Source organism: Arvicanthis niloticus, chromosome 9, assembly GCF_011762505.2.
Source record: "Arvicanthis niloticus isolate mArvNil1 chromosome 9, mArvNil1.pat.X, whole genome shotgun sequence".
Lineage (NCBI taxonomy): Eukaryota > Metazoa > Chordata > Mammalia > Rodentia > Muridae > Arvicanthis > Arvicanthis niloticus.
In genome coordinates, this window is record NC_047666.1 from 61,818,891 (window position 1) to 61,846,521 (window position 27,631).

Genomic DNA, 27,631 nt, shown 5'->3' on the forward strand with positions numbered 1-27,631 from the left:
AGGTACAGGTGCTGCAACAGGTAAAGGTCTGAGACAACTCCCCAGCTCTCAAGACCTCCTCCCATCTGCCGTTGGGTGATAAGAGGCTCTTCCCTTGCTGCCACCCCCACACAGCAAACAAGAGGTAGAGCTGAATCTCCCATGCTTTTTGCCTTACAGGCTGACTTACCTGCAATTTCCATTTCCAAGTCCAGCCCTACTGGACAGCCCAGGCAAGGTTTCCCTGAGTTCTGCAGCTGGCTAAGGGTAGGGTCTGCTCTCCTGTTCTCAGGGCCCCAGGATCAGCTCTCCCACAACCCCCAGGCAAAGGGTAGGGCCAGTTCTACACAACCCTCAGACATCAACATGGCCCCAGGCAGCAGCCCAGACCAGGGGTGTCTGTCTGTCTGTCTAGCTTTTGATAGTAACAGACTCCTGCCGTTTCAGGGCCACAGACCCAGATGTGGCCCCTGGTGGTAGCACAGGCCAGTACCCCTGCATGTTCTCAGGTGGTATCACAAGCTACTCACATCAGACTGTTCCTCTCTACCCTCAAGTCTCCAGTTCTGTCTCTCTCCATTGTGTTTCTTCTGTTTCTCTTTCTTTTCCATTTCTCCACCACTCACTTGCTTCTTTTAGTGGTGCCCGGGGTCTCTGAGTGTGTGGGTTCATTTCAAGAGTAGTCTCAGGAGTGCTGTGTTCCACCTGTACATTAGGACACTAGTCAGGGGTCATCTCGGGCACCGTCTGCCCCTAGGCCTATGCTGCAATGGACCAGTGGTCATCTCAAGCTAGATCCATGTTCAGGCCCCAGGGAGCTGGACTGGAGGTCATAATGCCTAGGCCCACCTGAGTGGCTCCCTGTAAGGGTCAGCTGTCTTGGGCTCACTCTCTCCCCACCCCCACCCCCACCCCTGAACCCATGATCCTAGGTAGGGTTCTTATGGTCTCTAGCTCACTCCCTACTCTGGGAGCTCATCCAGGCCTCCAAGGCACCAGACTGGTGGTTGTCTCAGGCTTTCTTTTTTCAAGACATGCTGGGCTACTGATCATTCAGATGCTCACAGATCAGAACACTGAATGTAGCCATAACATCTCTCCTCTCTGCCACCAACTAATGCAGGTGTGACACAGCAGTCATTCCTGCAAATCTCTAAGGTCAGATTGATCAATCAATTGATTAAAATAGTCAATCAAGAGCACCATTTGAATTAATGAATACACTCCTTAGTTTCTGTAACTCTATGAAAACTGTTAAACTTTCCTTTGGTTGTTCTGTGTCCCAAAGTGGGAGGGGAAAGAGGATAAAGGAAACAAAGACTCTCCCTTTAAGGTTGGCTCCTCCCTCCTTCTGGAGCCTCTCTAGTCTTAAGAGTGAGATGATTGTCTCCCTCCGTGGTCGTCCACATTCTACAGAGAATACGTCTATGAAATAGTACCAGGAGACACACGAGCCATCAAAATCATCAAACTTTGGAATGGGCAGGCACAGAATGGTTCTTGGAGGTGCTGGATGTCCTGGTAAAAGTGTCTTATTTATATTTATCCTTTATTTGAGTTATGAGATGTTCTGACAGTGAATGGATATGATTGGCATAGGGGAGAGAAGAAAAGTAAGGGGCATCCAGGTGCTATGGACATGCTTTTCATTGGCCAGAGAGCCCAAACTGAAATCGTAAAGAAGGAGGCAGTGTTTTCATTAATTGTATAAAATTGCTGAGGTGAAATTAAGTCAGAACCAGAACTGTCCTGGGTATGGAACAAGGTTTGTTAGGAGAGATACAGTATAGGAATCAATACTGACTAAAAGTTGATTTCCAATAGGAAATTTGGAAAACCAACTCAGTGCAAAATTCTACTTCATGATATGCACAGACCGGCTAAAATCATACTGCAGTTTCACATGAGTGCTGAACTGTGGTCACTGTGGAGCTCAGAGCTGTACGGCATTTTTTTTATGCTGAATGTGGAGATGATAAGATTAACATTTGAATTTTTTTGGATGTAAAGTTGACTATTTTTCACACAAATGAGAATGTTATTTAGCATGTCCTGTTGGTGGAATGGTCATGATATCAGAAATACCAGCCATTCTTCCATGAAGTTGTTAGGAAACTGTGTGGACCAGAAGACATGCAGGTGGGGGTGGCATGTTTAATTGATGCCAAGAAGGTAGAGAAACAGAGAGCTCAGAAACCTGTCCTATAGTCTACCAAGAACATGCTCCAGAGCTAGTTTTGTTGATGTCTCTTTCAGTAGTGCAGGATTGAGACCTGCCTTTAAATTTTGCTTCCCTGCCTGGTGTTTTCACAAATCCTTACTCCTGGGCTGCACATAAGCAGTTGTATTTATTTCCAAAGCTATTCCACCAGCCCTGTCATTCTTGGTCTGGGTCTTTCCCATTTGCCTTCCATTTTGAAGGAAGGGTCTTTCCTTGTATTGGTTTAGTCTTTGTCAGACCCCCCCAAACTCTGGACCTTCTCTTCTCCAAAGTCTCTTGTTAGTAAACTTCACTCCTGCCCCTTGTTTCACAGGTTGTAAAAGGTTTGTCTATCTAGGTTTCTTTGTTGTGGCCGTGAGCTCGCTTCTCAGCACCTCTGCTGTCACTAATGCTCCTGGTGAGTATTTTGTCTACAACTTACTTTTGTCCTTAGCTTATCCTGATATGAACTGTCAAACTAAATTTCCCTGTATGGTAAACAGCATCTAAAAATCCATCCTCTGCAGAGCTGAAGAACCAAATATCAAAACTACACAATTATATTTTAACCAGACCTAAAATGATTAGCATGCTATTCCCTCATATAAAACAACCCCGTGTTACATAAAGACTGAGAGCAGTGTATAGCAGACTAAAAGAAAGGAGAAGAAAGCTCAGAGTTATTTGGACAAAAGGGAGTTCCGGGAACACTTCAATAAATTCAAAACCTAAACATGACATTTTTAAAAAAAGTATTGCAGGAAGCCTGGCTGGTAAGCCTACCAGGTTCCTCAGTTAAGCCAAAATAGTAGCAAAAAGGCAGTTGAAACAGTCTGAGAAGCGGGGAGGAGGAGAAACGTTGTTGCTGCTGCTGTTGTTGTTGTTGTTGTCGTTGTTGTTGTTGTTTGTAATCATAGATAATAGGAAAACAACTCTCTCAATTTCAAATTTAAAAGACTAGTTTTAGTAGATTTCAACTACTATGTGTAAAAATCCATGCAATTTTACATAAATATATAAAATGGTTATTTAATTTCCTTCAACTATCTCCATCCTCATACAATTACTATCAACTCGGTTTCTTTTGAGTTTATGATATGAAGACACATATGTAGTTCACCCTGTAGGACTCTGTGCACCTTCTTTAGATGGTATAAATTGCCACTGCTTAGGATACCCAGCCATACAACTACAATCCTAGATAGCACCATGCCATTAGCTCTCCCAGGTTTGCTATTGCTCCCACTTGAAGCATGTGGGACTAATAGTTCCATCTAGAAGCCCTAAAATGGCATTCTTCTATTATACCACGGTGGGGTCAGAATGGGTCCCAACTCTGATTCTAAGTCATATGTAAGTAATCTAAAAACTGGTCATGCTTTCTGGATGCTTTCTGACCATTTGCTGTGTTAACTTGTTTGTTGCTTGTTACTTGCTGCTTGTTACTTGTTACTTGTTGCTTGTTGCTTGTTGCTTGTTGCTTGTTGCTTGTTGCTTGTTGCTTGTTGCTTGTTGCTTGTTGCTTGTTACTTGTTACTTGTTACTTGTTACTTGTTACTTGTTACTTGTTACTTGTTACTTGTTACTTGTTACTTGTTACTTGTTACTTGTTACTGTGTTGACTTGTTACTGCAGGAGGAATGAAAAAGGAACTGAGACTGGCCGGTGGTGAAAACAACTGTAGTGGGAGAGTGGAACTTAAGATCCATGAGAAGTGGGGCACAGTGTGCAGTAACGGCTGGAGCATGAACGAGGTGTCTGTGGTTTGCAAGCAGCTGGGATGCCCAACGTCTATTAAAGCTCTTGGATGGGCTAACTCCAGCGCAGGCTCTGGGGACATCTGGATGGACAAGGTTTCTTGTACAGGGAATGAGTCAGCTCTTTGGGACTGCAAACATGAGGGGTGGGGAAAGCATAACTGTACCCATGAACAAGATGCTGGAGTGACCTGCTCAGGTAAGGTTTGCCAACGTCAAAGCAAATCCCGTGCACATATTTCTAATTCAGCTTACAGAGTCTCTTGGATTCAATGCTCCATTGAATTCCAGCGCAGTTATTCACTGATGCTAAAACTTCACGCAAATCATTTAATATTTCTAAGCTTCTGGTAACTCAATAATAAAACACATGCCAAGCTCTCTGCACACTCTCTGGTGTATAACAAGTGCTGAAAATATTAGTTTCTTCAGGGACTCTATCTTTCATTACCAAGTAGACTCAGCCATCTTCACCTCTTCCTCGTCATTTATTTTATTATTAATCATTACGATGAAGTAACAAACTAGCTTTTATAATGAATTTCAAAACTATAAGAAATCTTCCCAGTCCTTACCTGTATATAGGACTGTATTCAGCTGCAGCTTAAACGTGGTGCCCTGTGCTCTTATTTTCTTACATAATGAAGAGTGAAGTTAAGCTTACTTTTTGAAGTTTATAAACTTAAAGGTCCAACCAGAACCTGATAAGAGAAACAGAGCCAATAACTACTCCAGGCTTGCTAGTTTTGAGATCCTTCCCCGTAACTGTAACTCTTGCTTAATCTTCAGTGAGTTCACCTCTTGGCACACTAATCAACAGGAAACTGATGCTGGGCCATTCCCCCTACCTCTCTGCCATTCATGTCTTGGCTTTGTCATCTTTCTAGGTGCTCGATGCTATGTCCAACAACTGAGCCTCAGGTTGTTGATCTGTGAAGTGAGCAAACAATGATAATATATAGTGTGTAAACTTGTAAGGATTGAATAATACTGCATGTGATACACTTATATGTACATTGATTGTGACCTATTATAATTGTCAATTATTATGACTCATTGGCCATGATGAAAACAAGCCTTGCTAAGTTGTGGTCTTTGGTTGGAGTTTGGAGCTCATAAAAATTAATTTCTTGTTTAAGAAAGTGCTTCTAAAATTTTGTCCAACTCCACCTTCTCCAGTGCCCCCAGATATCAACCAATTCTCCTTTCTTCATATATTTTTACTCCTCATAAAAATTCATGGCATGAGGAACAAGTTTCACTGTAAAAAAAAAAAAAAAAAAAGAAAAAAGAAAGAAAGAAAGAAAGTCCCTTTTGCTGAAAATGATAGTAAATTCCTTGGGAAGAAAACAAGCTTTGAGTCAGAAAACTGAAATAAATTGCATTTTTTTCCACAATTTTTAAGAACTTGATAGCACACTGTGTTTTGAAGACTGTTGTGTTTATTTAGGCGTTTTAATCTCTTCTTGTTTTCTAATTTCAAATTTAACATCAATTACTCATTCTTAGAACTCTTTTAATATGAATAGGTTAAAAATAAGGAATCTAAACATCTGGTAAATGACTATTTTCTCATTTTTAACAACTTGATTAGAAGGCCAATTAACTTTTTTCTGCTTTTATTTTTTTTTTAGTGAATAATGTGTCTTATTGATTTTTCTATAGTAAAGAGTATTCTGATCTATAATACAACTTGCTTGGAAAGCAGATGTAGAGAGAAATCTTTATTGCTCACTGGGTTTTCACGTGTTAAAATTCTCTGGTATGTGGAGATGGGCCGCATCTAAAAGCCAAACGCTAATTTTTAAATTCCAAGTACCCAGGAAACCCTAAGTGATTAGCTGCTTATGAATGAATTTCACTTCCTAACCTCGGTCTTCTCTCTAGATGGATCTAATTTGGAGATGAAACTGGTAAACAACAGGGACAATCGATGCTCAGGAAGAGTAGAAATCAAGTTCCAGGGAAAATGGGGGACGGTGTGTGATGACGGCTTCAGCAAAAATCATGCTTCTGTGATTTGTAAACAACTCGGATGTGGAAGTGCCATTAGTTTCTCTGGCTCAGCTAAATTAGGAGCTGGTTCTGGACCAATCTGGCTTGATGATCTGTCCTGCAATGGAAATGAGTCAGCTCTCTGGGACTGCAAACACCGGGGATGGGGAAAGCATAACTGTGACCACGCTGAGGACGTTGGTGTGATTTGCTTAGGTAAGGACAGCTCCGTTCTTTCTGCTCTCTGTGACAGACAAAACAAAAAGGTACCAGAAGTATAAGCCTTTGAGAACATAATGAAGTCAGCCTCTGTCACTTCACTATTGTCTAAGTTGTGCTCCCAGCTCTAATATCTGTGAGTTCACTAACTGAAATCAGAAGACTGCAATAGTTGTAGCGGGCCAGGGAGGCACTGGAGCAGAGGCTCATTAATTGATAGTCCTTAAAGCTCTTGTAGAGGACTGGGGTTCAGTTCTCAGCAACCACCTGTAACTCCAACTCACATGACCACCTGTAACTCCAATTCCACAAAATCTGACCCCTTCCTTGATCTCTAAGGGCACTGCATATGCTGCATATACATTTGTTCAGGCACACACATGTACATGTAAATTTTTTAAGTAATAAGCAATTAAAGTGGTTATTGGAAAAATTGAAAGTTATGAAATTTATTTCCATCATAAGGAGAACGTTTAAGAAAAGCTTGATAGGGATTGAAGATGGGGTGAGAAGGGGCAAGAGGGGACTGAGTGGAGAGGTAAAGAAAGGAGAGACGGGGTAAGGAGTGAGCAAATTTTTTAAGGCTTTTGTACATGTGAAAGTTATATTCTGAGCACATTTCCCCCTCATAATCCCTTATCCTTTCCTTGTCTTTCTCCCTCCTGCTAGTAGTCACTGTTCCTTTTAGACTGTTTTATTTCTACTTTCAAGTCACTTCTAAATAAGTAGATAGATGATATAGATGAGAGATAGATTGATAGACAGGTATACAGACAGACAGATACTTAGATGATAGATAGGTAGGTAGGTATGTAGATAGATACATAGATACATGCATACATACATACATACATACATACATACATTAATATTTAGATACATAGGTACATAGATACATAAATAGATACATGGATAGATAGATGATAAGTAGATAGATGATAGATAGACAAATAGATAGATGAATAGAGATACAAATATAGAAATATCAGAAACATAATTGTCTATGTCTATGTAAAAGTCTCTGAACCACCATTGAAATAACATTTGCCATTTGCCTTTCTGAGATTGTTTAAAAATAAACCACTGTCCTCATCATCCTTTATCACCCTCCTTTTTAGCCACATTGACATACTCCTTCCCAAAGCATCAGCTCAAATCCATAGACTTAAATAATAAAAGCAAAAGTGCCAATACATTGGCACCCCACAAAGGCTCAGGCTATCCACGAGCAAGTCCTTCTTCGGTGACTTTAATACTCCACACAAGGTTCCAGGCTGTAGGCTTGTGTTTATCACAGGATACTCTTCAGAACCAAAGAAGGTTTTTTAGGGAGTGTGGATTATAGACAGTGAGATGAGTGGATTAGATAGTTCCTTCTCCCTTTGCTCTGCCTTTAAACTTTGAGTATTCTGGTAGTTATTTTTCTATTTCTGTGGTAATACATCATGATCATGACAACTTCTAGAAGGAAAACTTATTTGGGCTCCAGGGTCTAGAGGGATAGGCAGATGTCCATCACCATCACAATGGGGAAGCATGACAACAGGCAGACCTGGTGAGTGGAGAAGCAAGGTGAACACCCACACCTTAAAACACAAGAGTGGAGCAGAGCAATGAGTAGGAATAGGACAATGCTTTTAGAGTCTTCCCCCAGGAGCATACTTCCTCCAGAAAGGCCACACCTCCTAAACCTCCTCAAACAGTGCCACCAACTGGGGACCAAGTGTTCAAACACTTGAGCCCATGAAGGAACATTCTCACTCAAACTACCACAGGTACTCACTGAAGGGCCTCACTAGCTGGGTAATGTAGCCAGATCATGTCATTAACAATGGAAGCAAATGGCGGATATTTACCCAAACTGGAGTAAGAGGTGAAAAACCTAAACACTGGGAAAGGTACTTTAGCAAAATAGAGTAAGCAATTTTAGCACCCAGTGTGGTGACCAAACAGGCACAAAACTGACTCTGGACAAATCTCTGAGACACTTGCCAAAGTAAGAATTGTCCTTGCTGATACACACCTATCTTTCTTTAGTGACTGGTGATGGAGCTGTAGAACGGCTGCCTCAAACCATCCCACCTCCCCTTCTTTAACTCCACTAGGACTGGTTTTTAAACACCTCATTCTTATTTCCCTTCTGCCAACTTGTTATTTGTTATTGTTATAGAGGGAGCAGATCTGAGCCTGAGACTGGTGGATGGAGTGTCCAGGTGTTCAGGAAGATTGGAAGTGAGATTCCAAGGAGAATGGGGGACCGTTTGTGATGATAGCTGGGATCGCCGTGATGCTTCTGTGGTGTGTAAGCAACTGGGATGTCCAACTGCCATCACTGCCATTGGTCGAGTTAATGCCAGTGAGGGATCTGGACCGATTTGGCTTGACAATCTTGGCTGTGAAGGACATGAGCCAGCTCTTTGGGAGTGTAAACACCAAGAATGGGGAAAGCATTATTGTAATCACAAAGAAGATGCTGGCGTGACATGTTCTGGTAAGTTAGAACAAGTCAAAGAGGTATGACTAGTGTGACAAGTGAAAATCATTAATTCATTGTTGGGAAGTCCTTCATAGCTGGGAAGAATTTGGCACTCTTCATAGGAGGGTTACTTGGTTCCTTTTTCTGTATTATTAGGAGTACTGTTTGGAAGCACACCTTAAATTCTAAATCTATATGGAACTCAGAGAGTTAGTATTTAAGGAATGAAGTGTGTGTGTGTGTGTGTGTGTGTGTGTGTGTGTAATCAATATAGTCCTTAAGAACTATGTATCATTTCTATATGGAATTCAGAGTCAGCATTTGTTTATTAGGCCTCAGTAAATAGGTAACCCAAAATTAGATATGGTGGTATAGGCCTGTAATCCAAGCTACTTAGGAGAGAGACCAGAGCAGAGGGTGGCAAAGGTAAATACATTCTGGGCAACTTACTGAGTAAGATTTAAAACAAAATTTTAAAGAGGTTTCGGGCATACAATCCTCTAGCTTATAAAAGGGACTAGGTTTGAGCCACAGTATTATCAAGAAACAAGCAAACAATAGACGATGAGTAGATCATAGGTTCCAGTGTCGCAGTGTCTGCAAAGGAGAGGAGTAGAAAGTCTTTCAGGAGCTACCCTGCCCAGGTTTCCTCTTTTATGTTTCCTCTGCAGATGGAACAGATATGGAACTGAGACTTGTAGGTGGAGGCAGCCGCTGTTCTGGGATTGTGGAGGTGGAGATTCAGAAGCTGACTGGGAAGGTGTGTAGCCGAGGCTGGACCCTGGCAGATGCTGACGTGGTTTGCAGACAGCTTGGATGTGGATCTGCACTTCAGACACAGGCTAAGATCTACTCTAAAACCAGGGCAACAAATGCGTGGCTCTTTCCTGGCTCTTGTAGTGGAAATGAAACTTCTCTTTGGCAATGCAAAAACTGGCAGTGGGGCGGCCTTTCCTGTGATCATTTCGAAGAAGCCCAAGTTACCTGCTCAGGTGATATTTCCAATCCACTTGTTGAGAAGCAACTTAATTCCAAGGGTACTGTAGACACTGTGGTCATGGTTTACTTTTTATACTCCTGTTTCAACCTTATGAATCAGGATATGCAGGCACATTGCTTGTACTAATGATAGAATTGAGATTTTTTTTAACTTCTTCCTTTGAACTGTTTAAAGATTTGTTTATATAGTACATATATAATATTCTGCCTATATGTGTGCCTGCACACCATAAGAGGACACTAGATATCATTATAAGTGGTTGTGAGCCACCATGATGTTTCTAAGAATTGAACTCAGGACCTCTGGAAGTATAGCCAGAGCTCTTAACCATGGAGTCATCTCTCCATCCCCTGGGGCTTATTTTTAAAATAAATCTGATTGCACTATTTCTCTGAAAATAGTAATGTACTTGACACATATCATTATGTGTCTGTATTATGCATATGTGACATATTGACAGACCATAAATAATTATTCTTCAACTAACCATCTATTGGGGGTGTGGAGAGATGGCTCAGTAGGTAAAGCACTTACCACACACTCATAAAAACCTGAGTTCAGACTGACAGCACACATAAAGGTCTGTGTGCCACAGCGCACACTTGTAAGCTCAGTACTTATGTCTGATCGGAGCTATTCTCAAAGTTGGCAAGAGAATGCTATCCAGTAATGAGGTCAAGGGCCCATTGACAAACACTGATAGGTGCTGATGTCAACCTCTTCCTACCATTGTTTATCTCAGAAGGAAGGCCATTTAAAACCTATGGCTAAATGAAAGCAAAGACCAGAAGGTTACTTTGCTGGGATGCTTGCTACTTCTGTTGTGCAGTACCAATTTTATCTTCTGCTTTGGCTGCATTTTATGATCAACTCAGCAAAGAAACAAGACTCTCGGGATGTTTCAGATGATGAGGATATATTCATCTTTGTGTAGATCATATACTTTGTTACTGAACAAAAAGAGGAAGACCTAACCAATTGTTCTTAAACTTGCTCTTTACTCAGGTTCTCTAGAGAAAGAATAAATGTTGACTTAGCTACTTTGACAGATTAAAACTTAACTGGTTAGTCAAAAGAACCTATGCACAAAATTCTATTTATTGGCTCTTATATAAAAATCAATGAAGTCAAATGTTTGTTGGGAAGAAGTTCCCTTTAAAAAGCTAAGACTCCAGCATTCTGACCATATATATAGTGTGATCTAAAGCTGTGGGTGGATGCATGTTCAAAGTTGAAAAAATGGTGTCCCTGTTTGGGTGGAAGATTTTGGACTTAGATTCGAATGTTTTAGGATTGGGAACAGAAAGAATGTGTATAGAAAGAATTTGCTTTCAAGCACAGTACACGTTTTCACAGAGAAAGAAAGCACATTTGGATTGGTTTTGCTCCTCTCTGATTCTATTTTATTTCATTTGAAAGGCTACATGTGAATACTCCAGAAACCTAGAAATTTAGTTTGGCCCAATCTCAGAAATCACCTTGACTTAAAGATTAAGTCCAATACCAACACACTTACAAAACTTTTGACCTAAAATGTGTCCTGCCTTCAAGAAGTGCAGGGACAAAGATAGAGCAGAGACTGAGAGACTGGCCAACCAAATTGAGACCCATCCCATAGGCAAGAACGAATCCCTCACACTATTAATGACACTGTGTTATACTTGCAGACAGGAGCCTAGCATAACTGTCCTCTGAGAGGCTCCATCCAGAAGATGATAGAAACAGAAGCAGAGACCCACAGCCAAATATTGGACAGACATTGGGGAGTCTTATGGAAGAGTTGGGGAAAGAACTGAGGGACACAGAGGGACTCTACAAGAAGACCAGTAAAGTCAACTAAACTGGTTTCCTGGGGGCTCTCAGAGACTGAACCACTAACCAAAGAGCATACATGGGCTGGACCTAGAGCCCCCACACACATATGTAACAGATATACAGTTTGGTCTTCATGTTATTTCAAATAATTGGAGCAGGGCTGTTCCTGACTGTTGCCTGCCTGTGGGTCCTGTTATCCTAACTGGGTTGCCTTGTCTAACCTAAATGGGAGAGGATGTGCCTAGTCCTGCACATCCTTGACTTGATGTGCCAGAAAGGGTTGGTACAAGGGGGTTGCTCTTTCTTCTCAAAAGAGAAGGGGAAGAAGAGTGGGGAGGGATTGTGGAGCATAGGAGGAAAGGGGAACTGCATTTGGGATATAAAGTGAATAAATAAATTAATGAGGGGAAGAACTGTCCAAGAGAACTCTATACATACTACCAGTGACATCTTAGGGTGATTTTATGCTCACCCAATTCAAATTAAGGACTTTCCAGTTCAATAATCGTTATTTGTATGTAGCATTGTTTGCTTTCAACTTGATCTGCATTTAGAAATCATGGGTTCTTCGTCTCACATTTGGATAAGAATTCACTTTAATCATAAAATGCCATGATGATGAGACATTCTGTTTGCATTTGTAATGCAGAAAGTAGCCGTATCTGGAACATTTTCAGAGATATTTTAGTGTAAGGTAAAAGACACGCAATCTGAAGTGTATACAGAGAGTAGGAACACTGCAAGGGCTCAAGGGCTGGCTGGCTGTCCATCTGTGTACCACAGTGAGGATGGCATCAAAGGTTTGCACAGGCATCTGTGAAGGATGTTTGCTCTTTAGAAGGTCCAACCTCAGATGAACTTCTGGTTTTTAAAGGAAGTGAATTTGAAGTACTTCGTGTTTTCAAGACGCTCAGTGGTTACTGGTATTAAAGGAAGCCCTGCTTGTCTTGATGGTTAAGCCTCATGGTCTGTCGAGGAGCACACCCCCACCTGACAAGGAGCACATCCCAATCTGAGTTCCATATTTTACTACTTGGCATCTCTTTTGTTTACATTTTTAAAGCCCAGCTACATTAAGTGGCTATAGGTTTGTTTTTTCTCTCAGTCATAGAGGCACAAGATCTAGGAGCCCCATGTAGCTCTGTCCTTCCTGCTGACAGAGGGGATGGGCCACAGAATACAGTGTCGGGCTGGCAAAGCAGAATGAGCATGCATGCACAGGCCTGTTTGTCTATGACCACTGTGATAAAGCCCTGTCAGAAAGGAATGGGAAGAAGACAGGAAAGTTACAGATATCAAGTGTTCTACTTTTTAAAGTCTGGTGTTCATTCAATACTCCAAACAAAGATATGTTGAAAACCTACATGTAGATGTTGACAAAGCAGCAAGTGTTAGGCTGGCTGACAGAACCCAAACTGTGAACAAATTGCTTTATGAATAAATGCAAGTGAAATACTAGAAGAAAAGAGAAGTTCTGATCTTACTTTTCTTCAAAAGACTCGAGATTTTGGCTCTTAGAAGGACGGGCCGGGTGAAAAATTCAAGAGTCACAATTTGCTATGCTCAGTCTAGACAAAATCCAGGAGGTGCAGTGTGAAACTGCAGAAAACCCTGGCTCCTAGTCCCATGAGAAGCGAAAATGTGGACATTTTACCTCTCACCCAAATACTATTGTTTTTCAGGCCACAGGCAACCCAGACTGGTTGGAGATGATATTCCATGCTCTGGTCGTTTGGAAGTGAAACACGGCGACGTGTGGGGCTCCGTCTGTGATTTTGACTTGTCTCTGGAAGCAGCCAGCGTGGTGTGCAAGGAATTACAATGTGGGACAGTCGTCTCTATCCTAGGGGGAGCACATTTTGGAGAAGGAAGTGGACAGATCTGGGGTGAAGAATTCCAGTGTAGTGGGGATGAGTCCCATCTTTCACTGTGCTCGGTGGCGCCCCCACTGGACAGAACTTGTAACCATAGCAGGGATGTCAGCATCGTCTGCTCACGTAAGACAAAGAAAATATCTTCAATTTGCTCCTAGGCTGTGAAAGTGAGAGGGTTAGGGAGTCACAGAGGTCTTTTCTAAATCCCGGTCTCCTTTCAGGATACATAGATATCCGCCTGGCAGATGGCAAGTCCTCCTGTGAGGGAAGAGTGGAGATCAATACACTCGGAGCCTGGGGTCCCCTCTGCAGCTCTCATTGGGACATGGAAGATGCTCATGTCTTATGTCAGCAGCTTAAATGTGGAGTCGCCCTTTCTACTCCAGGAGGAGCACATTTTGGGAAAGGGGCTGGTCAGGTCTGGAGACACAGGTTCCACTGCACGGGAACTGAGGAGCACATAGGGGATTGCCACATGACTGCTCTGGGTGCACCGACGTGTGCCGAAGGACAGGTGGCCTCTGTAAAATGCTCAGGTAAGAGGATGAAGGGCAGAGCCAGTGCTGAGTGTCTCCACAGTGGTGTGCGTTAGAATCAGATGAGCCTGAGTCGGGGATGAAGCAAACGAAAAAGAAAGTCTGTCTGGGAGGTTCATGAGACCTGTGCTAGAATAGTGACTTTGTTGGTCTTATTAGAAAGTACATGTACTTAATTTTCATCAACCTTATTGTTATCCAGTGCTTACTGCAGTGGTTCTCAATCTTCCTAATATTGTGTCCCTCATGTTGTGGTGACCCCCTCCAACCATTAAATTATCCTCTTACTACTTCATAGCTGTAATTTTGCTGGTTAGGAATCACAATGCAAATATATGATATGCAGGATCTCTGGTATTCCACCTCCTGAGGAAGTGCTGTTCGTCTCCCTGGGGGTCGCGACCCACAGGTTGAGAACTGCTGGCTTACTGTAGTCCACGTTTTTTCAAAGCACCTGCTCACTTCTAGGGGGTCCATCCACCTCGCCCCCTTTCTCTGTGACCCCTCCATCCTCTTCCTTCCTCTTTCTCAAGCTATGTTTGTCCTCAACTCACCTACAGAACTCTCCAACCGGTCCTCGTTCTTCACCCTTTATATCTAATATTCCTGAAACTTTGGGTGTTTTCAGGAAACCAATCCCAGACACTGTTGCCGTGTAGCTCATCGTCTTCAGTCCAAACAACAAGCTCTACCATTCCAAAGGAGAATGACATCCCCTGCATAGGTGAGAACCTGTAATGGATCTGTGAGAATGACCTCAAACCTTTCCAAAATGGGCTTTATCCTTATCTTCATTTCTCTTTCCAGCAAGTGGCCAACTTCGCTTGGTAGGTGGAGGTGGTCGCTGCGCTGGGAGAGTAGAGGTCTACCACGAGGGCTCTTGGGGCACCGTCTGTGATGACAGCTGGGATCTGACTGATGCCAATGTGGTGTGCAAGCAGCTGGACTGCGGCGTGGCTATTAACGCCACTGGTTCTGCTTACTTCGGGGAAGGAACAGGCGCTATCTGGCTGGACGAAATCAACTGCATTGGGGAAGAGTCTCATATCTGGAAGTGCCATTCACACGGCTGGGGACGCCACAATTGCAGGCACAAGGAAGATGCCGGTGTTGTCTGCTCAGGTAAGTTCTGCACATAACTCCTGGTCACAATTGCATTTAAAATGACTAAGGGGCAAAGGGTGGTAAATATCAACCTGAAGTATCCCCCCAACACTCTGTTCAATCATTTCCAGAGTCAGGAGCCCCAAAGCATTTATTCAATGTGTTGGTATAGTATACTGTAAAGAGAAATTACAGAAACAAGCCAGGATATCATAACATTGTTAACACTGAAGTGCTTTTTATAAATATATGTACAACTATATATTGGATTCAATGGCACACTTGATAGTTACAATGTAGATATGGTAGATTAAGAAGAACAGAAGTAAATAAAGTCTATATAATATTTACAAAGAAGGAGGTAATTGTCATATTAAAATAAATCTTAAAAGCAGATTAATGAGTTCTGTTTGCCAATGGAGCAAAATTTTACCATAAAGAGGCCATTCGTTGCCCTTGCTTTGTACACAAGCTTCAGAGATCTTCATGAACCAGAAAAACGCCCCCAGTTGCAGTGTGTTAGGGAAAACAGTAATGTGACTCACTGGGGTAGTGAAGTGAAGCAATTCTATATTGGAAGCAACCAATCCCTATTTAATGACCTAAATCTGCTAGAGGGCATCTGTGTGTCAGAAGAGGAAATATTTCATTTTAATGTTCACAAAACATTGGTTTTAGCACCTGTGTCTCATTAAATATTAAGTATCAAACACATTGCTCCAAAACCCACATTCACACTGAGCGTCCGAGAGGATTCATCCACCTAAGACCTGACTTGATCATAGAATGAATGTACAGGCACTGAGTCTTCACTGCCATATTCCTGAAATACATAATTTACATGTTAATTAAAACCAAACAAGAATGGAACAAGACTCCTTGAGTTAAAAATTAATTTAGGGAGAATTACATCACTGAAAGGAGTTCAGAGGCTTTGATTGAATCTCCTAAGTGTCTTCGAGTACTGACAGTCTTCAAAAGAGATCGCTGTGTACAAAACTCCGGATTAGAAAGCCAGGTGGTACGTAAAAACTAATACTACATTTTACTACGATCTTTTGGTCTGTTCAGAAATTACTAATGAGTTACTAGGAGTTGACACGTTGAATCTGTTACAGCCATTTCTAAGTTAGAGAAAAAGGAATGTTTTCTTCAGAGAAGTTGTTGTTCTTTTTCCCCAGACTTCATGTCTCTGAGGCTGACCAACGAAGCCCACGAAAATTCCTGTGCAGGTCGCCTGGAAGTGTTTTACAATGGTGCATGGGGCAGTATTGGCAACAACAATATGTCTCCAACCACTGTGGGGGTGGTGTGCCGTCAGCTGGGTTGTGCAGACAACGGGATGGTGAAACCTATATCTTCGGACAAGACACCATCCAGGCCCATGTGGGTAGACAGTGTGCAGTGTCCAAAAGGAGTTGACACTTTATGGCAGTGCCCCTCATCACCTTGGAAACAGAGACAGGCCAGCCCCTCCCAGGAGTCCTGGATTGAATGTGACGGTGAGTATCCATTTTCAATAAGAAACTTCCATTCTAGCCTCACCCCCTCCCAACCCCCAGACTCTGACATGTTTTCAGTCTCTGGTGTTTAGCTGTGGCCCTAAATTTTAGTCTTGTATTATCTATTCATCAAGATCATATATTAATAGTGGCATTACAATAAAATACCTGGAAAACTTTAAAATGTTCCATAGCTTTATAAATTAAAACATTTTTAAAAGCTATTTTTTAAATGTCAGGTTTTTTAATTTTTCTGTAAAGCTTTCTTTAAAGGATCTTAAAATTCCTCAATTTATTTGCAATATCAAAATAAAGCACCCTTATTAAGAGTGAAGACAGAGAACATAACCGTAATTTTTACAAGGCAAAACCAACTTTTAACAGTATAAACTATTTATTGTTTCCAAAATCAATACCAAGTGGCTCCCTTTTATGTTATAAAGTTTAGCTGCCCAGAAGAAATGTTCTTGTATATGAACACATGGAGGTACAACTTTTAATGCCTCTTATTTATTTTTTTTAAAAAGGCAGGGAAGAAATTATATTAAAATCTTATCCCAATTTAAAAATATCTTTGGATACCTGTTCCCTTAGTTGCCTCATGCCATGTGTTGCTGCTCAGAATGATTCCAACCCTGAGTTAAGGGTTTTCAGTTAACTTTTGTTACAAATGTTACAGATTTTTAACCATACCCAATAACTATAATCAATATACAGAACACAGTAATCTCCTACATTTAAGAGCAGGCAGAAACAAATACGTAGTGGCCACATACATTATACATTTGAAACAGACAAAGCTTTTCTTACTTCCTCCAGCTGTAATTTCAAGAAAGGAGCGCCTTGCTACCTGTTGAATCCAATTCTCATAGGCACAGAGGTTGTGTAGCGGGAGCAGACACCGGCTTCCTGACCAGAGAAAGCTGAGGAGCTGCTGGTTCGGCTTTAAGAGCAGCTTGTACAGATGCCAACACCCCCACACACCACCCCCAGCTTCGCTGTCAGCTCGATCCAGGGGAAGAAGGTGGGGCTATGCCTGTGGCGCTCAGCTCCTAGCTGTGGGTGCAGGGCTCCAACAGCATTGTCAGTTTAATCAGTTTTTCTTGGCCCAATATAGCCTCTTTTTTTTTTTTTTTTTTTTTTTTTTTTTTTTTTTTTTTTAAATTCTTGAAATGGGTTAATACTACTAAGTCAAGGGGTGAATAGTCAGCAGATGAAGCATAGCCCTTTTTTTTTCCGAATATGAAACAGAGCAACAGTCAAGCTAAACGAAAGAAACTACAGACACAAACTGACAGACATGGACAATCCGGCGCGCCCATAACCAGAATCAACTGCTACCCCAGTGGGAACCAGTGTGGGGCAGGATGTCTTAGGGCCATTTCTGACCCTATATCCAATTTCTCCTTTCTTTCTCCCAGACAGGTTCCAACCAGAAACCAGAAAACAGATATAAGCTTACTTCTGGTTGGTGTTTGGCCAGAAAGTTACAATGTTTTTGAGCTCCAAAACCACAAACATCTGTGCCAAGTTATCCCACCAATAAGTATTTAGGGAGAGGGGACTGCCTTAGGAACATGTCTTTGTGGTACACTTATACAGTTCCCATTAGTTGGATTATTTAACCATGGCAACTTGCCTAGCATTCATGTCTCAACTTGTCAGTCAACCATGATGTCAGTTACACATGTACATGTCTCTTCTGTCAAGCAGGATGACAGTTACCAAGGGAGGCCTTGGGAACTTAAACTTTATTTGACCCCTGTTCAAAATGGCAGTTTTATTCAAAATGGCTTCAGTTTGGTTCCTTTCTGAGAAAACATGAGATTTTATTTCCCTGTTGAAACCCTTGCTTGAGTTGTTAGGTCTCATTAGGCAGAGATGGGTAACTTCCAGATTATAGTTAGGATTGGAATGGTTGGATTTATGTAATCGTTACATGTATATACACACATACAAGATCAGCAACCACTATTTTAGATCTTCACATTCATATGCCTGACAGTTCTATTTGATTGAGTTCTCTAAGAAACCCAAGAAACAAAAAATACCTGGTTAATAAATCGATCGTTAAAAGGCCTACTGTCCTTTCTCCGAATTTCTTCTATTTAACCTTGCTAAACTGGTATAAGGCAAAACTCAGAATGGTCAATCCTCAACTATCTTTTCATTATGCATCTCCTTAAGCTAGGAGACTCATATTTCTGTCCACATCACTTTTGTCCACATGAGGAAATTTAACTTTCCACATGATTCATATTAACTTTATTCACCTGCAGTTTCTTGAGTCACGCTATGATTCTTTAATAGTTCCTGGAAAATGCCATGCTGTGTGTTTTGATCATATCCACTCCTCTCTCACCTCCCACCAGATCTGCCCTACCACTCTTCCTACCCAACTTTGTCTCCTCTTTTATTTTTATAGCCCATTAAGTCCAGTTCGTGCTGCCTAAATACTCGTAGGTATGGGCTCAACCTTGGAGCTTGGTCTTACCAGGGTTTATACCCTTAAAGACAATGATCATCCCTCCCCCAGAACCTATTGATTGCTGATAGCTCCTCAGCTGGGGTGAGACTTCTCCCCCACCCCTCTTCTCCATGCTGAGATTGTTGTCTGACTTGAGCTTCTACAGATCTGATGTATGCTGTCACAAATGCTGAGTTCACATATGCAGGTATCTTGTGGTGTCCAGCATATACTGTCTCCCTGTAGTCACCCACCATGTCTGGATCTTACAATCTTTGCACCACATCTTTGGCAAAAATCCCTGACAGTTGCCGGTCTCAGTTACCCTCCCCACACTTTTCCTCTACCCTGTCCTCCCATTTGCCACCCCATTTAACCCTTCCTTTTTCACTCTTCCTGCTTACCCTTCTATATCACTACATTCTATCCTCCAACCCTGGGAAATATTCCCCCTCCTCGTGGTCCCATTCTAGTTTCCTGACCTCTGTGTATTTCCTAAATGAGATATACATGCCCAAAGACTCAAAGCTAGTGCCCACAGATGAAACAAAGCATGTGGCATGTGTCTGCATGGGTTGTTAGCTCACACAGGTGATTGTTTCCAGTTTCTACTGTTCATCTGAAATGGTCATACTTTTATTTTTCTTAACAGCTGAAGGATATCCCATGGTGTAAATGTACTCCCTTTTCATTTTTTGTTCATCAAGTGATGGGCATATAGGTTGGTTCTATTTCCTGGTTATTGTGACTAGAGTAGCAATGACCATGGATGACCAAGTATCTTTATAAGATATAGGGGGCCTTTGGGCATATGCCCAAAAGTGGTATAACTATATCATCTGGTAGATCTATTTCTAGCCTTTTGGGGAATGTCCACATTGATTTTCATAGTGTCTGCACCAGTTTGCTCTCCTACCAGCAGTGAAAACTGTGCTCTCCTTTCCCTGAACCCGCCCCAGCATCTGCTGTCATTCACTCTATTTTTCATTTTAGCTGTTCTGACTGGAGTAAGATGAAATCTTAATGTTGTTTTTTATTTACATTTCCCTAATGGCTTGGGATGTTAAATCTTTTCAAAATATTTCTCAACTATTTGTGTTTCATCTTTTGAGAATTCTCTGTTCTGTCACTTGCCCTTTTTTTTTTTCCATTGGGTCATTTGTTTTGTTGACATTAATTTTCTGAGTTCTTTGCGTATTCTATATGCTAGCCCATTGTCAGGTTTATAGCTGGAAAAGATTGTTTCCTCTGCTCTAGGCTCCATTTTCACCATAATAATGGCCTACTTTGTTGTACAGAAATTTTCTGTTTTGTGTGGTCCCATTTGTCATCCAGTTTGATGAAAGGGCATATACTTTTATAAAAGAGAAATTTTATAAACAGTGTGATTTTTAAACCCTGCATTAGTTTTTATACATTTTATTAATTCTTGGAGACTTTCATACATGTATACAGTATATTTGGATTATATTCACCCCTTCCACTCCTCCTCCAACTCCTCTCAGATCCAGCTCCTTAACTTCCCTTCCAACTTCATGTCCTCTTTAATGTTTTTCTTATCAACCCACTGAGTCCAGTCTGCTGCCCATATACTCATGGGTATAGGTCCATCTATTGACACAAGGCTAACCTACCAGGGATCACATCCCCAAAGAAAACTGACTCAGTGGCCCCCAAGAGCTGTCAGCTGCCAATGCTTCCTCAGAGTGGGCACATGACTTCCCTGCCCCACACTGTAATGTTGACTGGCTTGATATTCTGCAGGTAGCCACAGATACTGTGGATGCAGTGGTCCTGCCATGTCCAGAAAAGTTTGCTTTGCCTCTGTCTTTCTCAACCTCTGGACCCTACAATCCTTCTACCTCTCTTCCCAAGATGTTCCCCCAAGCTTTGGAAGAGAGGAGTGTGATATAGATGTCTCATGTATGGCTGTTACTCTCCACACTTTGACCAGTGCACATTAAATAGTTTTTAAAGCACTCAAATCTTCCTATTTTATAGCCTTTCAGAAGCTTCCAGATCCTCAGGAATAAGCTAGATGTCTCTGATTTTTTTTTTCAGACAAAATAAGACTACAGGGAGGGCATACAGACTGTTCTGGACGTGTGGAGATCTGGCACAAAGGCTCCTGGGGGACAGTGTGTGATGACTCCTGGGATCTTAATGATGCTAAGGTTGCATGCAAGCAGCTGGGCTGTGGCCAAGCTGTGAAAGCACTAAAAGAAGCGACATTTGGTCCAGGGACTGGGCCCATATGGCTCAATGAAATGAAGTGCAAAGGGAATGAGTCTTCCCTGTGGGATTGTCCTGCCAGACCATGGAGTCACAGCGACTGTGGGCACAAAGAAGACGCTTCCGTGGAGTGCCTCCCAAGTGAGTGTCCACAACCTGCTCTGAGCTGGACTCTTTAGTAGCAAGAATGAGCCAGGCTTTAAAGTGTGGTGTATGAATGGTGGGTCTGGCAACAAGAGGATCTGATGGGAGGCCAATTGTGATGGCTCCCAACCTTCCGAAATGCTGCAACCCTTTAAGGCACTTCCTCATATTGTGGCAACCGCCCCCAATCATAAAATTATTTTGTTGATGCTTCATAACTGTAGCTTGCTACTGTTGTGAGTCGTAATGTAAATATCTGATATGCAGGATATCTGATATGTGACCCCCCCGAAGACTGTGATCTAAAAAAAAAAGGTGAAAAAAACATTTACTGTTCAACAGTGGCTATCACGGAAGACAGGCATATAATCTATGTATCTGTGTGCAGAAGTGACACTGGGAGTGGCAGGCTTTAAGGTGGGAACGTGACCTTCACTTGCTGAAGCGGCTGTGGAGGCTCATACAGAGAGATTGATATCTGCTTCATTCATGGCCCCCAGAACTGAGTCTCTTCCTCTCTTCCCCTGCAGGAGTGACTTCAGAACCACAGCATGGCACAGGTATGTCATGACATTTATAAATGCGGAGTTACTTTATAAGCATGGGACTGTGTTACTTAGAATCCCTCTTGTTCAGGAGAGGGGGGATACCCAGGAGGGGCCCCACATGCTCAGAGAAGAAGGGAAAGTGGAAAGGGAAGAGTTGTGGGAGGGTATAACCAGGAGGGGGCAGTGAGCAGGAGGTAAGATGAATAACTACTAGTAGTAGTAATAACAATAATAATAATCAATAAAAATAGAATCCCTCTTGTTTAGAAGGCTTTGGGTCAGAAGGAGCCCTGTGGATTAGAGCTTAATTCAGGGACAAGGAAAAAGAAACTGAGATTTTATTATCCTTCTAAATATTAACCCTGCTTAGGTCACTCCACTCTCGCTGCGCTCTTGGTTTGTGGCGCCATCCTATTGTTCCTTCTCATTGGCTTCCTCTTGTGGACTCTGAAGCGACGGCAGATTCAACGGCTTACAGGTCTGAGCCAATGACGACGATCTCTCTAACATATCCATGGGATAAAGGGGTTCTTGGAACAATTATAAATAAGCTAATTACTCACGTATGACGTGACAGGAAAGCAGGGGCTACAAGAAGTTTGAAGAGTTTCTTGGAACACAGGGAACAAAATTTCCTTCAGGGGAAGCAGAAAGAGGAGTTCTGGCTACAACGATGTACTCTGCGTTCTATATGTTTAATTGGCATAGCTAACGGAACTGGTAGTTTAGAATGAATATTCAATTTATGTTTTAAGATGAAGATTTGCCCATATTTAATTTTCTCCAACCATAACAACCTTAATGTAAAATTGAATTAGTCTATCAAGCAGTGTGCTAGGATCTAAAGGCAAGAAGGGGGGGTAATAAAATATTTTTGTTTCATAGAACTTCTGGTTTAGGAGAATATTGATATATGACAGTGCAGTGCTTTATTAATACGAATGAGAAATAATGTGACAAGAAGAGAGAGATTATCTGCAGTAAAAAGGAGGATGGAGGGCTTCTGAGGAGCCTCTTGGAGACAGATTTTAAAGAGAGTGCAGATAAGTGAGCAAGAGACCTTCCAGAAAAAAAGGATACGAACAAGTACAGGAAAGTGTAAAAGATGACACAGTTGATCTCGTCTAGTGAAGTGAGGATCAAATAAAGAAGCTGTCTGCTAAGCTAGAGTAGAAGGAAGGAACAAGTTATGAAACCCTTGTATCTGAGGGTCCAATATTGCCTGCTCATTAGAATAGCCTGTGAGGGAAGCGAAGGGATCAAGCTGTGTTTTCGAAAGAATTTTGAGCGAGCGCATGTGTGAAAGGTTGGTGTAGGACCACAGGGTTAACAGGAGCAGCCCTGTGGAACAGGAAAAGGCTTTAGAGTGCGAATGGAGGGAAGAGGATGCACTTTCAGCCAGTCACAGAGCAGTGTTGGCTTCCTTGGTAGGAAAACAAGTCATCAAACCATGATGTAGAGACGATTTCCTATCTCATACAAGTAGGCTGGTTGAAAACAGCGTAGGTAATGACTGGGTATGTTTACATTGCTGGTAAGAGGCTCGGATGAAGGAAGAATGGATTTATGGGTGCCTACTGATCCCTAACTCTGTTATCAGTTTCCTCAAGAGGAGAGGTCTTGATACATCAAGTTCAGTACCAAGAAATGGATTCGAAGACGGACGATCTGGACTTGCTGAAATCCTCGGGTCAGTGAACTGTGTAAAAGTCTGAAACTTGGCACTTAAACAAGTGCCCTCCATTGAGGCTGAGCATCCTACTTCGATTAATAGTTGAGAAAGTTCTAGAACCCTGTAATGGGAAGTTTGTGGTGCGTAGGAAGAAAAAAAAGAGGGGCAGGATAAATGTCTCACAACCAAGACGTCAAGAAAGGCAGCCGTGAGCTAAAAATTATTTTTAGAGAACATAAATTGCAACCACAAGGAAGTCTATCTAGCCTAAGAAGCTGATCCCTGAGAGGGTCACACCAACCAAGCAGCATGCTATGACCTAAACCTCATTTTACTGAAACATAAATCCATTTTCTAAAAGACTGCTATGATGACTGTTTAAATGTTCTTTATCTTTCTCTTTTTAAAAATAATTTGGCTGTGTATACTTAAGGTCTGCAACATGACGTTATGGAGAACACAGAGGTGCTATAAAAGTTACTAAACAAAAGCAAGCGAGTGTTTCCACAGTCTCATAGGAATCCTGCACACAGCACCGTGTTATCGCTACTGCGCATGTGCTGCACTGAGTGCCTACATCCACTCTCCGGTGCTCATTTTCTTTGCATCCTCCTGCCTGCGTCTTTTCCTTCCAGAATCCACTCCCTGTTATGTCTGTCCTTGGATTTGATTTTAAAGTCTAAAAGTTCAAGCTTTCCATATTCCATCTAGTGAGACACCATAGCTGCCCCCAGGACCAGCCTTGCCTTTCATTCCTGAAGAAATGCCCTAATATTCATTGTCCTCGCTCCTCAGGAGCCTTCTGAGAGGGACTTGCCTTGGTTCTTCAGGCTGTCGCTGCTGCTATGTCAGATGTGTACTTAAGGAACAGGAATGGTGTCGGGCCACTTAGCTCATACCTTTTGGCTGCCTGATGATGGGCAGTTTTTATATGCTTAAAGGGCTTCTCAGACACTTGAGGCCAGGGCTGGCATATATTCCCAGTAATTACCTTCTTCCTTCCAGAAAATTCCAATGATTCATATGATTTTAATGCTGATCGACTAACGTCTTTGTCTAAATATTTTCCTATTTCTGGAATAAAAAAGGGGCCATTCAGAGGCACACTGAAAAGGAAAATGATCATTTATAATCCACTGAGGTGAGTGAGAATTTATTCATTATTATCCAAAAAAGTCACACTCCTCTGGAGACAGACAACTCCCCTTGTATTAGAAAGAAAAGACTGCATAAACATGTATGTTTCCAGATGAATATGCAAATGTGTGTATGTCTATACATATGTATCTGTGTTCAGATATAGATCCACTCTTTGTAAATGTGACTCAATCATTGCTAAGATGTGCGTGTGTGTGTGTGTGTGTGTGTGTGTGTGTGTGTGTGTGTGTCTGCTTATCAAGAACATCTATAAGGCTAAGGAAAAGCAGGGTAGCTAAATATTTTTGAAATGTTACAGGGATCCTGTCAGGCAGTTAAAACATTTGTATAATTTATGTTATGATAAAGATTATATAAGACACTCCAAATGACATAAAATCCATCTAGAAGGTTTAGAGACATTATAAGAAGATGTGATATTTAAGTTAAACCTTAATCACAGGTGAAACATAAATAATTCCCAGGAAAGGGTATGGTATGTTCAAACCATGGAGACAGAGATGATAGTCACACTTGGAGGAAGCAGGCTTCCACTCAAATGAACACATTACACACATTTATATCTATGCCTAAGCAAGACATGTTTGGATTCACATTTTACAAATTGTCTTCCATGAAGAGAGTTCAAGCAAAATTATAAAAACTTAAAAAGTGAAAAGACTAGAAATTTTGTTGAGATTTACATTTTTAAAAGATTGATGAGTCAGTAGTTACAGTTTTCTCTTTTTTTCTAATTTAAGTAATTAAGGAATATAGTTTTATATAAATATTATATGACTTGTGAGAAATTTAAATGGAGACAAAGAGTAACAGGTAGAACTCTTGGAGAGTTTATAAAATATAAGGTGTTGGGTTGGGGGTATCACTTAGGGGTAGAGCACTTGTCTAGTCTGTACCAGGTTCTGAGTTTAACACCAACACTATAATGAAAAGAAAGACAAATGCTTACACTGCGAAGTGTTAATGTCCAAAAAATATAAGGAATTGTGTGTGTGTGTGTGTGTGTGTGTGTGTGTGTGTGTGTGTGTACATACACATGAAGGTCTTAAAGTTTCTATAGTGCATGAACAGTGATTAATTTTAATGTATTCTATGTACATTATACATATACACATGTGTGTGTGATGTCTAAGGAACAGTCGAGCAAAGTTATTCTGTAAAAGCATCTTTCACAGAATAAATTGAAATAAATATCTGAAGGCACTGGAGAGATGACTCAGTAGGTAACGTTCCTGCCATACAGCAAGAGGACATCTTTAAGTTCATGTGCCAAAACCCATGTTTAAAAGTCATAAGACCAGCACTGGAGGAGACAGGCCTATCCCTGAGATTCCTAACTGACCTAGCCAAATCCATGAGCTTCAGATTCAGTGGAAGACCTTGCCTCAAAACACTTTAAGATGGAAAGAGACACAAGGAAGACACTTGACATCAGTCTTGGGTTTCCACACACTTGTGCACTCACATGCACACACCCACATTAGCAAGTGTGACACAACTAATAAAAAGTAAGCAGATAAATAGAATGAGTAGGAAATTACTTTGTAATGAGATTTTACTTTATATAAATCGGACTAATAAACATTTAAAACAGCACCAAGACATATTACCAGTGAGAATTGAGAGGAGCCATTTAAACCTCTGCTGCTAGAAGGGACCCAGCACCTTCGAGAGTACAATCTACTGACCCCATTAGAGAGACAGTGAAATGACGGCGAGCTTTGTAAATCCTTTTGCTCCACGTATGAACCTGTGAGCACTCTGCCCATACAAGTCAAGTCACAAATATAAAGACCTTTGTCAGAGGCTGTCATTTCACATTATCACTCATGGCCAAAAAGTAAATAAATAAAAATAAAGTGAATGTCAACTGAGAGCCCAATGACTGGAAAGCCTCTGGTTTAACTCTAAAGAGAGCAATTGCCCAACTGTTAACGTGATCCTGCTCACACATTAAATAAAACGTTTGTATCGGTGACTGAATACATTTCTCTATAGGTAGAAATAGTTACAATTTGAACTACGTTGTAGACAGGGATTCTAAAAATCTGACCTTTAGCCTCAAAGTACATTAACATTTCCTGAGGTGACAGCTCCTTCTTACACAGCAATCACTGTAAGACTGCTGCTGCAGGACCACAGGGGTGTGGCCTTTTGGAATGGCATCTTTTTATCTTCTTGGTCTTTTTGTGTGTTTATTTGTTTTACTTTGTTTGTTTCGTTTGAGGCAGGGTCTTACACTGTAGCCTAAGTTAGATTCACACTCACAACGTAGACCAGGCTGTTTTCACACTCTGAGCAATCCTCTGGTCTCAGCCTCATGAATTCTAGGCTCACAGGTGGCACCACAGTGACATTTTGAATGTCATTTCTTGAATTTACTGTCCCACCATGGAACAAAAGTGATTTTCACACACGCCAAGGCTCAAACTTCTTTGCATTTAATTCTCTTCTCAGCAAAAGTACTATGCATTCTCATACAGATGAGTTTGGATATATATGGTATGATGCGATGCACTCTTCTATGTAAAGACAGAAATGACTTTTTTCTACTTACGGATTAGGTTGGCATTTAAGAAACCTTGACGTGACAGCCAGCTAAATGGAACAAGAGCCCAGTCCATGCACAGATGACCACAGCTGCATCTTCATGCTGTCCTTTGTTTCCTGGTATTCTACTGAACCTCCAGAAACCATATTTGTGAATGTGACCACTTAATAGAGATGGAAACTTTTGAGGGAATTAAATAAACAATATTGCTATTACATGGTTTCTTTGTTTTGTTTGATTATTTGAGATAGGGTCTCATTATGTAGCCCTGGCTTCTCTGGAGATGCCTATAGAGGGCAGGCAAGCCTAGAATTAATAAAGATCCGCTTGTCTCTGCTTCCCAAGTGCTAAGATTAAATATGTGTACCACTACATGCAGTTTAACCATTTTGTCTTGATTTT

At 41.5% G+C, this 27,631-nt stretch overlaps 1 protein-coding gene and 1 non-coding gene across 4 annotated transcripts; one reads left to right on the forward strand and one right to left on the reverse strand.

The window, feature by feature from the left end:
- Window positions 1-1,012: 1,012 nt before the first annotated feature.
- On the reverse strand, window positions 1,013-1,143 carry LOC117715858 (small nucleolar RNA SNORA17). The gene has a single exon (XR_004607660.1). It is a non-coding gene; the product is annotated as a small nucleolar RNA SNORA17 (small nucleolar RNA).
- Window positions 1,144-1,343: 200 nt separating this feature from the next.
- Cd163 (CD163 molecule) lies at window positions 1,344-27,444 on the forward strand. Of its 3 annotated transcripts, none has more exons than XM_034512531.2 (17): window positions 1,344-1,500; window positions 2,514-2,597; window positions 3,815-4,135; window positions 5,824-6,147; window positions 8,321-8,641; window positions 9,298-9,618; window positions 13,124-13,438; window positions 13,537-13,851; window positions 14,480-14,575; window positions 14,659-14,973; window positions 16,137-16,457; window positions 20,986-21,297; window positions 21,831-21,860; window positions 22,219-22,326; window positions 23,449-23,538; window positions 24,526-24,661; window positions 27,243-27,444. In XM_034512531.2, the coding sequence occupies exons 1-17, from the start codon at window positions 1,458-1,460 to the stop codon at window positions 27,262-27,264; spliced, it is 3,474 nt and encodes a 1,157-aa protein (XP_034368422.1). In that variant the 5' UTR covers window positions 1,344-1,457; the 3' UTR covers window positions 27,265-27,444. The 3 variants fall into 3 exon arrangements, with proteins under 3 accessions (XP_034368422.1, XP_034368421.1, XP_076796655.1); XM_034512530.2 differs by having other exon boundaries at window positions 24,609-24,661; XM_076940540.1 differs by having other exon boundaries at window positions 1,353-1,500; window positions 2,538-2,597.
- Window positions 27,445-27,631: the final 187 nt, after the last annotated feature.

Coding starts and splice junctions, on each gene's coding strand:
- Cd163 (XM_034512531.2), top strand. CDS start 1,458: ATGGGCAGGCACAGAATGGTTCTTGGAGGTGCTGGATGTCCTG. Junction 21,298..21,830: donor TTCCGTGGAGTGCCTCCCAA/GTGAGTGTCCAC, acceptor CTTCCCCTGCAG/GAGTGACTTCAGAACCACAG. Junction 23,539..24,525: donor GGACTTGCTGAAATCCTCGG/GTCAGTGAACTG, acceptor TCTTCCTTCCAG/AAAATTCCAATGATTCATAT.